The sequence below is a fragment of the Bemisia tabaci genome, chromosome 10 (genome assembly GCF_918797505.1).
Source record: "Bemisia tabaci chromosome 10, PGI_BMITA_v3".
Lineage (NCBI taxonomy): Eukaryota > Metazoa > Arthropoda > Insecta > Hemiptera > Aleyrodidae > Bemisia > Bemisia tabaci.
Window position 1 is genome coordinate 30,777,127 of NC_092802.1, and position 12,834 is coordinate 30,789,960.

General features: G+C 41.6%; 1 protein-coding gene and 1 non-coding gene across 3 annotated transcripts in view; one reads left to right on the top strand and one right to left on the bottom strand.

Annotated features, from left to right (window-relative positions):
• Positions 1-12,834, top strand: part of Khc-73 (Kinesin heavy chain 73) — a 114,396-nt gene that overhangs the window by 44,469 nt on the left and 57,093 nt on the right. For both annotated transcript variants that reach the window (XM_019042104.2, XM_019042105.2), the window contains exon 3: positions 992-1,155. In XM_019042104.2, the coding sequence (XP_018897649.2) occupies positions 992-1,155 (164 nt within the window). The remainder of the gene's footprint in view (positions 1-991; positions 1,156-12,834) is intronic.
• Positions 11,058-11,139, bottom strand: TRNAS-AGA (transfer RNA serine (anticodon AGA)). Its single transcript has one exon. It is a non-coding gene; the product is annotated as a tRNA-Ser (tRNA).

Here is a 12,834-nt window from a genome sequence, read left to right on the forward strand (position 1 = left end):
TCTTTTTTGGTGCTTTGAAAATCGGAATTTGGGCGCAAATTTTCAGATAATATAGTTTAAGACTAGTTTTAGGTGAAATTATTAGTATCTTAATTTTTTTCAAAAACCGCGCTTATCCTCAAACACTGTTAGAAATTTTTGAGTGAAATTCTGTGCCAGAGTCTATTTAGCGCCTACAGACCCCGAGTGATATGAATGTGAAGCGGAATTCATTCTCCTTACAAAGTGACCCACACTTTTCTGCCGAGCTAAGGAAGAACGCCGTATGAATCCTCAGACGTTGCCAAATTTCCTTCGATAAAACACGAATTTTTGGGGAAAGTTTTGAATATTTTCCCTCCAAGTTTTCATACAATTTTGTTTCCAATTTAATCTAAACTATCTGAAACTTTCGGAGAAAAATGTGCGCAACTTTTCTCTAAAATATATGTCTTATCCGGGGAAAGTTGGCAGTTCTCGATTGTTCATACGGCTTTCGTCCTTAGCTTGACACTTTTACATAGCGGAATCTTTTCTTGTTGCGGAGCGCCATACTGCCGTGCTAAGGAAGAACGCCATATGAACATTCGAGATTTGCCAAATTTCTCCAGATAAAACATGTATTTTTGAGGAAAGTTATTCATATTTCTTCTTGAAATTTTCAGATGTCTTCGATCGAATTACGAATAAAATTATCTGAACATTTTGAAGGAATCGGTTCGCAACGCTCCAAGAAAAGTCAGGTTTTATTGAAGTAAATTTGGCAACGTCTAAAAGCTCATACGGCTTTTTCCTTAGCATGGCAGCATAGGCCATAACGCTTGTACGGTACTAATGTCACTTCACACTCATATCACTCGGGGTTTCTGGGCGAATTTCAGACTCCGGCACCGAATTTCACTCCTCGATTCTTAAGAGTGAAGCCCCTCATTTCCTCTCTTGACAAAGTAACTTTCTCAACCGCACGTCGAATATTTTTCTAACTCGAGCCTTTCCACTCTTTTGCCGACAGGAAAGCGGTGAAAACGTTCGCTTTCGACCACTGCTTCTTCTCGCTGGACGATGGGAGCCCGCAGTTCGCCTCGCAGGAGATGGTGTTCAACCGCGTGGGCAGGGACATCCTGGACAACGCATTCCAAGGCTACAACGCCTGCATCTTTGCCTACGGCCAAACAGGTAAGCCCCCCTCGTCCGAATCTCCCGAGCCTGTTTTTCACCCCCCCCCCCCTCCCTTTTCGCCCCGGTCCGCTGTCCCCCTCGATGAGAGCCTTTCCCGCGAAATAATTGCATCGCGGCCGGCCGGCGGCCGGCGCGACGCGTGTGGGGAAGAGAGGACTCAAGAGGAGGTCTCGGATCGGCGTCCGTTGCTTGACGGATGTTCAGCGTGTGCCCACCATTCAGTTGAAGCGGTTCCTAACCCGGAGTTTCTCCTATTGGAGATGTTGCATGTGTAAAGAATTAGCGATTTGACTATTGATTATTATGTAAAAGTTTGCGAGAAACACGATGGTCCCACTGGGTTTCTCTGAAATCAACTCCCAAGCTCAAAAAAAGCTCTCAAGTTGAGGCCAAAATGGAGGGCATAACCTACGCTATCCTGAGAGTCCACCTCTACATCAAGACAAACTCTCCATGCAAAGATAGGGAGCTAATACATTAGCAGTGATGCCGTGTTTTCACTTTAGAGTCCCCAAATAAAGTGGCAGCCCTGTCAATGTATTTGCTCCCTATCTTCGCATGGAGAGTTTGTCTTGATGTAGAGGTGGGCTCTCAGGATTGCGTGGGAGATCCCCTCCATTTTGGCCTCAACTTGAGGGCTTTTTTTGAGCTTGGGAGTTGATTTCAGAGAATACCAGTGGCACCATCGTGCTCTTCGAGAACTTTTACATAAGAATCAGTAGTCAAATCGCAAATTCCTCACACATGCAACATCTCCATTCTTAAACTTCTTTTTTTCATATTTTGGAAAATATTAGTCTCAGTTTTCAGATATTTTCCGACTTCTCTTATTGACTCGAGCCACTGTGCGGCAGCGCATTATAATGTATCATAGCACATTTTACGAAGAGGGTATTTTCCAATAAGAAAAGGGCTGGAAGGTTGGAGCGAATATCCTAGACACGTGCCAGTCTTCAATCTCTATGCAAAAATAAGGCCGCAAGGTAGTCGGTGCGCAACCCACATCTTTCGAGGAACGAGGCTCCTAAGTGAGAAAATCACGCATGGTTTCCCGGAACAATTCGCGGGGAAACTTGGGAGATGTCTCACCTGCAATAAATTGAATCCGAGCCATTTGCTCTCGACTGGAGCGCAATTACCCGTAGCGCAACTTCGTAAGGCTCTCAATTTAGTGGCGGCTCTGAGTGTTGCGCGTGCCTCACATTACATATCCCTCGTTCGGCGCAAGGTAGATCGAGTTAATAGGAGAGGTCAGACAAAATTTGGAGACTTTTAAAGCTTATAACTTCGTTTATACAAAAATTTGAGGTTCTAAATGTGGTTTTCTAGGATTTCTCGTGAAATTTTCGTTTGGATTCATCCCTTTCAATTTTAAATGTTGCGGAATACACATAAAAATTTGCAGCTTTAGTCCAAAATTTCATCTCCGACCTCTCTAATCGATTCGCTCCACTGTGCGGCGGCTCGGCAAAATCTTGCCGGCAATTTCGCGCTGAGGGCAAACTAAATCGGAGCGCCTTCATTTGTCTACGTCTGCAACACGGTCATCCACGGAGCAAGAATGGTTGTGACCAGTCGCAACTTCCATCAAAGTCGCGCCACCGATCGTCGGGCCTAAGAGACAATTAGAAGTGGATTAGGGGCTAAGCTCTCTTCTTGAAGTGATCTACTCTGCCGTGGTACCGATGGCGATTTTGCAAGTTGGCAACAATGTTTTTCTCCATTTAAATCCATTATAAGTATCGATTTTATGCAAGGCAAGCTGTCCCATCAAGAATCGATTGTTGAACCGCGTTTAACAGAAAGGAACCAAGCCACATCAGCTATTCCCAAATTTAACGAGGCAATTTGATTTTTCACAAAAGAAGGTTTGTGCGGATTTCTTTGAAAATTTCAGGGATTTTGCTTCGTACTATGCAAAAAATTCACTGAAATTTGCCCAAAAATGTGCAAAAAATGTAGGTATACGCATTAGACTTGGACGTACTTCTACCAAACAGACCTATGTGGAGGTGAGAAATATGGGGTGTGCTCGTTAGTTCTCTGGCCGTAAGAGTGAATGAGAATAATAAAGCTCCAGTGACGTCAGCGGCAATGATCGAGCACACGCGCGAGGGGGTAATCGTCGTCGGGGCGCATTAACTCATGAGCCCTGTCCACAAGGCTCTCTTGCCATGCCCGCGGCTCATGAATCTCGCATTCAGTTGGCACATAGGTCTGATTGATAGAATGTAAAATCCCGCTTTTCCAATTCTTCAAAAGGAATCACGCCCACTTTTACATTGCTTCTTATGCAGCTTTCTAGAGCTCACCCCATATTTCTCACCTCCACATAGGTCTGTTTGGTAGAAATACGTCCACTTATACTAACGAGAACCCACGAGAGACCCATATACTGGATCACTCTTGGACCGCGTCGAATGTATAAAAAAATGAACCAAGCCACATTATACACATTGCCAAATTCAACTACAGGCACTTTAATTTTTAACAAGAGAACGTTTGTGCGGATTTCTTTAAAACCTTGAAGGAATTTGCTTCGTACTATGCAGAAAATTCAAGAAAATTTTCACAAAAATCCGCACTACCGTTTTCATGGAAAAAATTAAACTGCCCAGTTTTTGGCAATAGCTGATGTGGCTTGGTTCCTTTCTGCTTTACGTGGTCCAATTCAACCTAAAATTCAAGGAAAGACGCGCGTAATTTTCGTCAAAAACAAACATCTCCTGTGAAGAATTTTGGCAACGTTTGAATGCTCATACGGCGTTTTTCCTCAGCACGGCAAAGTACTGAAGGTGCTCTAACAATGCGTGGTCTCAGGAAAGCATTGTCTTTGATCCCGATGAGCCGAAGCCCAGGCGAGATCGGAAAGGACGGTTAACCGCGCTCTGCGTTCACTCTCGCATCGTCGCCTCTTGGACGTAAGGGCGTATCTCTATTTTCCCATGAGCCCTGGAATGCACGTTGTTATGCGTAGAGGAGGGTTCACGTGAAAATCGATTCACGCCACAGGAGCGACGACACAGCATGATCCGAGGCACGGCTCCAGTTATTACTCCCAGTTCCCGGTTTTCCGCGAGCCTCGAGGTTGCCAGATCGTAACGTGGATTTTTTATACGGGTTTCCATGGGATAAAGTGCACTTCCTGGCAACGACGAGCGGGCACGAGCCACGAAACGCGGAAGGAGCGAGCTCATTTCCGCGCTCGGATCCGCGATCCACGCTCTGCGCGGACGCTTTGTTTCGTAACGCTGCGTGTCCCGACGACGACGCGACGTCCCGTGTAGACAAGGCGGGGGGGGGGGGGTGACGATGTCATCTTACAATGGATCGTAATAATGACGAATTTCTCTATGAGAGCGCCGCGCGCCGCGGCCGCACCGTGTTCTGGAGCCTAGAGTATATGGAGAGGGCACCGTCTGCTACTCCAGGGTGTCTACGATTCCGGAAAGTCCGGTAATAGTACTGACTTTCCAACGGAGGTCCGGAAGTACTGAAAAAGTGCGGAAAATCCGCAAGAAGGTCATGAAAAAAAAAATAATCATTTTTGAAAATCGCCTCAAACCGAAAAAATGCATCGTGTTTGCCGCGATCCTAAGATCGCCAGCCGGCTGAGTATTGAAATTGATAGACACAAAGCTATTGACAAAGAAGACATATAGAGCCTGGACCGATCCTGTGGTTGAAGTTGGTGGTTCCTATAGACTAAGGAATACAATGATGAACCAACTAAGGGATGTCTCGAGGGTTACGGGTTGCCGTTTGTTAGTCTATTCTCTATTACTCCATTGTCCATTGCAACCACCCACTTCCACTAATATGATCGCCAATACCCCTTTTGTCTCCCATGTCTATAACTTTGTCTATCAATTTCAATAATCAACCGGCAGATTGTTAATTTTCTGCATCCTCTGAGAAACTGTCTTTTGGTGGAAATCGTCTGATAGAGAACCCGGACAAGATTGGCGCCAAATCAGTTCAGAGGAATGTTAAATCTGTCTACCTTGTTTTCTGTGTGTCTCAACTCACCCTTCAGCGTCTTTACCCGGAAACATAATCATGGATATTTTCAGACGCTGAGAAAATATAGATGAAAGAAACTAGTCTGTAATTAAATTAGGGCTTCAGCTTGGTCTAAGTTTTTTCCCTCGCACTGTTTCTGCGTTCATTTCTGCCTCCTGACCCAAGCCTGAAGAATTTTTCACTTCAGTAGTTATTCATTTCAGTAATAATGAAATTTCTGTGAAGAAATCAGTGAAATGTAAGCAGATCTAAGAAAGTTAACATTACTTTTATTATTGTATTTGTGACAACGCGTCAATTCCTTGTAGCAGTAAAAAGTCAGCGAGACAAGAACAAAGGTCTGGCCGTGCGATCGATCTGAAATCTTGGAACTGTTACAGTGAGGGAGGGGGGGGGGAGGGCGGCTAGCAGTAAAATGGGGAGGCGAGGCAGAAGAAAATAATAAAAAAATTTAGCTCATGGCCATTGATCTTCTTAATGAACGCGATCTGCCAATAGTGTGTCTCCGGGAAGTCTGGCGCCTTTTTTCCCCGCTATCAGCCATGCATTTCAGTTTAATTAAATACTGTAATTTTTGCAATTGTTTCTCCCTCAGTTGTTTTTTAATAATTTTAGTTGGCCTTTTGCATCTGTATTTTTTGTATTTGAAAAATAATGTTGACTCTAAAATAGAGGATATTGCAGTAAAATCGCATTATCTTCAGTGTTTACATTTTTAATACTCTGCTTGTATTTGCTGCTCTCTTCAGAAAGGAAGAACGCCCTTCAAATGTTAAAGACGACATTGTAAACATCAAAATTTGCAGTTCTTAAGTCAAAGATACCATGTCCAACCTCATCCAATTCTGCCACATAAAGGAGAAACACCGTATGGGCCTTCAGACATTGCCAAATATTCTCTTATAAAATGCGAATTTTCTGTGAAAACTATGAATTTTCTCTTCCAGTTTTTCGTTTGAAGAATTTTTTTTACGATTTGATCTAAAGTATCCGAGAATTTCAAGGAAAAATATTCATCTTTTCCCCAGAAATGAGTAATTCATCCGGGGAAATTTAGCAATGTTTAAATGTTGATGCGGTGTTTTTCCTTAGCATTTTTATGAATTTCCAATTGTGCGACGAGAGATCACGGACGGGGATGATTTTTGTGCTTATCAAGAGCTACTCTGGTCACGTGCAGACGATAGTGCTCAAGCGTGTTCTCGTATATAGGAATAAATGTACTACATTTTGCAATAAATAACTCATATTTCTAACTCATCCACGAAAGCGCCCATCTCCCCAGGAAACTAACGGCACATAGGCTTTTTCTAAAACGAGCCGGAAATATCAGTTCCTTATCGTGAAATGTAGTCCAAATCTGAACGCTGTGTATACGTTGAGTATCAGATTTCGCATTCTTCTCCTTTTGTCCTCTCCACAATATTTATAAGTTCAGGAGAATGACAAAATTTGTTGGTGATATTTGGTATGAAAAACACGCTCAATATCGGTTGATAATGGCTAAAATTTGCTGATTTTAAGGCCGAATAGAAATTTAATAAATAAAAGAAAAGTGTTCCATGCTATTTAAATTTCTCGTGTTTAATGAGTCGTTAGTTGGCCTATGGCCTATGACCTGTCAATGTGTTAATTGTAATGAATTAACATAATAATTATCTCACACGGAATTTGTAACTGACGTTTTGTTTTGGTTCACTAAATCAGTCTACTATTTTTATTGCACAACTTATATTCCTCGTCAAATTTTGACGAGAAAACATATATGATATTCTTCAAAGTCACCACATGTTTAGTGATCCATCACGTCTAATTTGAAGTTTCATTTGATTCGAGCTATGCCGGTAAATTGACTTGACTCATTTTTGATGACGAAAAAAAACATTATTATTTTTAAACGTGTAGGCGCTTACATTTTCAAACACGCGATTAACGGTGTTGCCATAGTCAGGGAATACTGGGGAAAACCGGGAAATGTCCGGGAATTTTAAAAAGTCAGGGAAAACCTGAACATGTCACGGAAAATGACGAAAATGTCAAGGAAAAATCGTCAAATCACCTTCATTTGCTTTCTCGAGTGGGTTTGACGTTCCGAACAACAAATTTTGCCCGGAAACTATTTCTAAATATGTCTTTTTAACAATCTATCATTTTTTCTATCGTTAAGGAATTTCACCAAAATGTATCAAGAAATGTCAGGGAATTTAATTTTCCAAATTCTGTGGCAACCCTGGATTAAGAGACGTGATTTTAAATTTTTCTATGGGAATCATGTCAAAGTCACTCTCTTTTTCATTGTATTATAAACATGCATCCATCCTAACATACATCACAAACTGCGTGTAGGATTGCACACACTGGGAAAAAAACACATTGGATCTAGAGTCCGGACTCTCAAAAACATCGACAAGAAAAAGTACTCTTGATTCAATCAGAATCTAGCTTAAATCAAGAACCAAGCCTCTTAATTTAAGCGGATTTCGTTTTGATTCAAACAAAAATCCGATTGAATCAAGAGTATTGTTTCTTGTCAATGTTTTCAAGAGTCTGGGCTCTAGATCCAATGTGTTTTTTTTTCCAGTGCAGCGTCGATTTTTCCACGAAGATTGCTTGAGAAAGTCTCGAGTTATGATACTCGCTAATTGCTCGGACCGAGTCCCCAATCTCGGATACTGTACTGCGGTGCTAAGGGAAAACGCCGTATGAACCATCTGGCGTTGCCAATTTTCCTGTGATGAAACACGAATTTCCTGGTAAGCTCATAAATATTTTCCTTCCAATTTTTCAGATAATTTTGTTCGCAATTTCATCTGAAGTCCCTGAAAATTTCAAGAAAAAATATTCATATCTTTCCTCCAAAGTAAACATTTTATCGAAGTGAATTTGGCAACTTCCGAATGTTCATACGCCGTTTTTCCTTAGCACGGCAGAGTTGTACACTGCCGTGCTAAGGAAAACGCCGTATCAGCCTTCAGACGTTGCCAAGTTTCCTTCGATAGAAACCGAATTTACTGGGATAATTGTGAATATTTCTTTCCAAAATTTTCAGACTATTTAGTACAAAATTTAATCTAAAATAGCTGAAGATTTCAGAGAAAAATGTGCGTAAATGTCGTCAAAAATTCATGTTTTATCAAGGGAAATTTGGCAACTCTCGGATGTTCATACGGCGTTTTTCTTTAGCACGGCGGCGGTGTACAACTCGGTTACGAATTTCAATTTCCTCGGTCATACCGGCGCTCACAATCAGCCTCACCGGAGAGGGGAGGGTCCGTCGGTCCATGCTGGGGCGCCAGTCGCAGGCGTCTAGCAGACATGTCGAAGATGGACGGAGCGAGCTTCTAAAGTTCACCGTCGGGGGCTGCGGAGAGGGGGGCGGGGTGATTTGATTGTGGTTTTTGCGGAGAGCAACGAGTGAGTGAGTGGTGATTACGAATTACCATCACTCAATATCGACGGGCACGCTAGGAGGGTCGGGGCTCGGGGGGCGTGTTGCCGGACTTGGAAAAATTCGTACGTTCGCGGAGAATGGACCAAGGAAATCGAGTACCGTAATTCACATCTGAACATCGAAATTTCAAGAAGAGACACTTGAAAAATGTGTTTGCTATGCTAAACATACGGTCAAAACTGCAATGACGGCAAAAGAAAACCGACAAGGCCAGCGCGGAGGCTACTTCAATATTAATCTTCCATCCCATTGCTAAGGCGCGACGATACAACTATTCGTACTCTTCGGAATGCGTATGGTATCACGCCACAATTGAAGGCGTTTCCGAAACCGCCAACTTTTCATACCAGGACTCATGTGTCGCGAATAGGGTATTACTGCATGCGGTCTACTAAAACGGGCTGGCAAATAACTGTACTTTCACAGTACTGTTTTCGTACCTTTCTAAAAAATTCAGGGCCTCAAAAACAGGAAAATGCGGTATTTTTTTTTGGTACTTTTAAGTGATGAAAGAGGGTTATTCAAAATCGGCGATTTTGCCCCCCTCTTGGATTTTGCTCGGAGTTGGATATGTCGTTCCCTATCACAAGACACGCCTTTTTCCGGCATTGGCAAGTTCACCCGAATTTTTTCCTGCGCGCTACAGCGTTGCCAAGTTGAAAACAGGCAAATTCCGTAAGTGACGTTAACATTGAGCTATGAAGTTGCGGTTTTAACAGAAATACTCAAAAATTGCGCACTTTTAGGAAATGACCATGTTTTTAATGTCGCATTAATTTCAACATGCATTGTTGCCGATTTTTTTATTTTTAAATTCGACAAATTTTACAAATCCGCAAATACCCCAAAAAGCTATCTTCAAATTTGAATGGAAAGTTGTCTAATTGATAGTTCGTTTGATTCCGCATCCATCGATATGTTATAGCTCGTAGGGAAACTTTTGGTTCGCGAGATATCATAATTTTTGTAAACAGCTTTATGGAGCGACGACGCTTGTTGAGTCCAGGCAGATAGAAAATTGAGGCTCCAAAAACACCGGGTAGCATCAATTCCATGGTTTCCCGCGCGCTGAATCCGAATTTGAGCATCTCCTAAAAAAATTGTTGCCCGAAAGTTTCCAAATTTGGCAAAAATGGCTTAAAATCGGCCTTTTTTGCAGATTATGGCCGAAAACTTGCCAGGAGTTGATCAGACGATAAAATTGGTTATTTTCACAGTTAGAACTCGTTGAATTTTCTCACGGAAAAAATTAAACGCGCGACAAGCAGCGAACTGAAAAAAGACACCGAAATCGGCGCTTTTAGCAGTTTTTGTACTACGTTTCTTGTTTTCCGACTAAGAGAATGTTTCTTGACTAAACTAATGAACAACATGAGCAGAATTTAATGATAATGAACAATAAAATTAAACTGAACGTATTCCAATGTTGCCAAGATTAAACATAATACTTGAATTTTTGCTGTTTTGGTCGATATTTGCCCTATATTCTTTGTTCACTTAAAAATCGAAAAATTGGTAAAAATGCATCTTAAAATTAATGCGACATTAAAAACATGGTCATTTCCTAAAAGTGCACAATTTTTAGAGAATTTGTGTTAAAACCGCAACTTCATAGCTCAATGTTAACGTCACTTACGTAATTTGCCTGTTTTCAACTTGGCAACGCTGTAGCGCGCAGGAAAAAATTCGGGTGAACTTGCCAATGCCGGAAAAAGGCGTGTCTTGTGATAGGGAACGACATATCCAACTCCGAGCAAAATCCAAGAGGGGGGCAAAATCGCCGATTTTGAATAACCCTCTTTCATCACTTAAAAGTACCAAAAAAATACTGCATTTTCCTGTTTATGAGGTCCTGAATTTTTTTAGAAAGGTACTAAAACAGTACTGTGAAAGTACTTAATATTTGCCGGCCCGTTTTAGTAGACCGCATGCAGTAATACCCTATTCGCGACACATGAGTCCTGGTATGAAAAGTTGGCGGTTTCGGAAACGCCTTCAATTGTGGCGTGATACCATCCGCATTCCGAAGAGCACGAATAGTTGTATCGTTGCGCCTTAGTAGTGCGATAGGAGATTAATATTGAAGTAGCCTCCACGCTGGCCTTGTCGGGGTTCCTTCGCCATCATCGCAGTTTTAACCACATCGTTTACTTATACACAAGCTCGGATTGTATTTAGCAAATGGATAATTAAATTTGCTCAGGAGAATTAAAAGTAAACAAGCAGCGGCGACAAAATATGTAACTGAATAATAGGAATTCAAATCTACAATCAACCGAAAAAGTTCCCGTCCATATTAACTTAAGTTATACGAAAAGTAGCCTGGAATTAAACGCTGTTCTTATTCTATCATAGTCTGAACTTAATTTTCCGGAAAACCCTTTCTTGTTAAATTATGCCCATCCGCAACGTCCAAAAATAATTTCGCAGTCGGTAGGATTCGAACCTACGCTCCCAGAGGGAATCTGATTTCTAGTCAGACGCCTTAACCACTCGGCCACGACTGCTCGTTGCAGCATTTTAGACTCAATCATAACTTTCTCGTAACTTCATCGATGCTGTATAATGATTTTACAAAGCCGGCAAAAACATCATAATCAGCATAATTATTATCACAGCAATGAATTAAATTCATGCAAATGCATGGCTCGACGTAATCTTTTGTCGTAAAACGAACATTCAAGATAACAAACGTGCAGTTTCGTATAAGATACAATTTTTCTTTAGAAAAAACCTTTGTGTATTTTCAGTAGAATTTATACGAGCATTTTACACATACTTTCATTGTGTCTATTATCTATTATATATCTGTTAGATCTAAAAGTAGGTCAAGAAAACATTTTGAGGTCTTCTAGGAATTATGTATTTTATCGGAGGAAAATTTTCAACAGCCAAATGCTTTTACGACACGACTCCTCCTTTTAAATGACAGTATGTGATTCGGGTGCAACGAATTTGTTAATTTTTGAGGAATTCATCGTAACCCCAAGATTTTTCCTTCGAGAACAGGGGGTTGGGCCGCGTAGCGGCCATAGGGGGCGTAGCCCCCTAGTATAAAAATAAACGCTAACACAGCACACACCTCTCACCTAACATCCATTTCTGCTTTCCAAGTTTCTTTAAATGGATCATCATTTTTATTGATTGTTCCGCATTAAAAAATTACATCACAAGAAGGCGATCATTTTGCATTTTACGTGCGTATCACATCTGCACCAAATTATGTTTCGTCATGATATATACTTGTCAAGTTGTAAGTTCTAAAATGGACAAAATTTGTTCGAGCGGATTGCGAGGTAGATATAGCGAAACTCCAACTTCCTTTATGCCCTCATTGTGATTTTTAAGCTATTTTTCGCAACTTTCATCTTCTTCTAACCTAAGTTTGCGATTGATCCAACTCCTGCATGAACTAACCCGCTCTTACAGATTCGACTGGACTGGGACGATGTTTATCAGACGAGCCAGTAGGGGAGGGGCAGCAGGAACTCGCATAGGGGATAGTTTAAAAGTGCCGACACCGTGACATTTCCTGTGCCAGTTACGATTTATGCGCAAAACTTTCTTATTCTTCGAGTAGATTTTTGGTCGGGTTTATTCAAGTCCGCTCCTGACGGCGGGAGAAGTTTCTGTTTTACACAGGGAATCGTCAAAAAACTGATATGCTCCGGTGGGACGCGCACAATGGAGCGGGTTCATGCACGGAGAAAAAAAAACTCGTGCGTGGGACCCGAAGTTTAGGTCATATGGCTCTCTGAAGTTTTCAGATTGAGCATCTGAACACTTTAGGTCTAGCTGCCGAAGTTCGGATCATACATCTGAAACTTCAGTTCTTACATCTGAAGTACTTCAGATGTGAGAACTGAAGTACTTCGGATGTGAGAACCGAAGTACTTCAGATGTGAGAACCGAAGTACTTCAGATGTAAGAACTGAAGTTTCAGATGTATGATCCGAACTTCGGCAGCTAGACCTAACGTGTTCAGATGCTCAATCTGAAAACTTCAGAGATCCATATGACCTAAACTTCGGGTCCCACGCACGAGTTTTTTTTCTCCGTGTGTGAGGAGTCGGACAAAATTTTGAAATTTTGATAGGTTACATCTTTGAAAATATAAGATAGGAAAGTTTACAAAAGGTTCCATTAGTTTTTTCGAAAGATCTCCTGTCAGAAACACCCCTGCACGGAGAAAAAAACCTCGT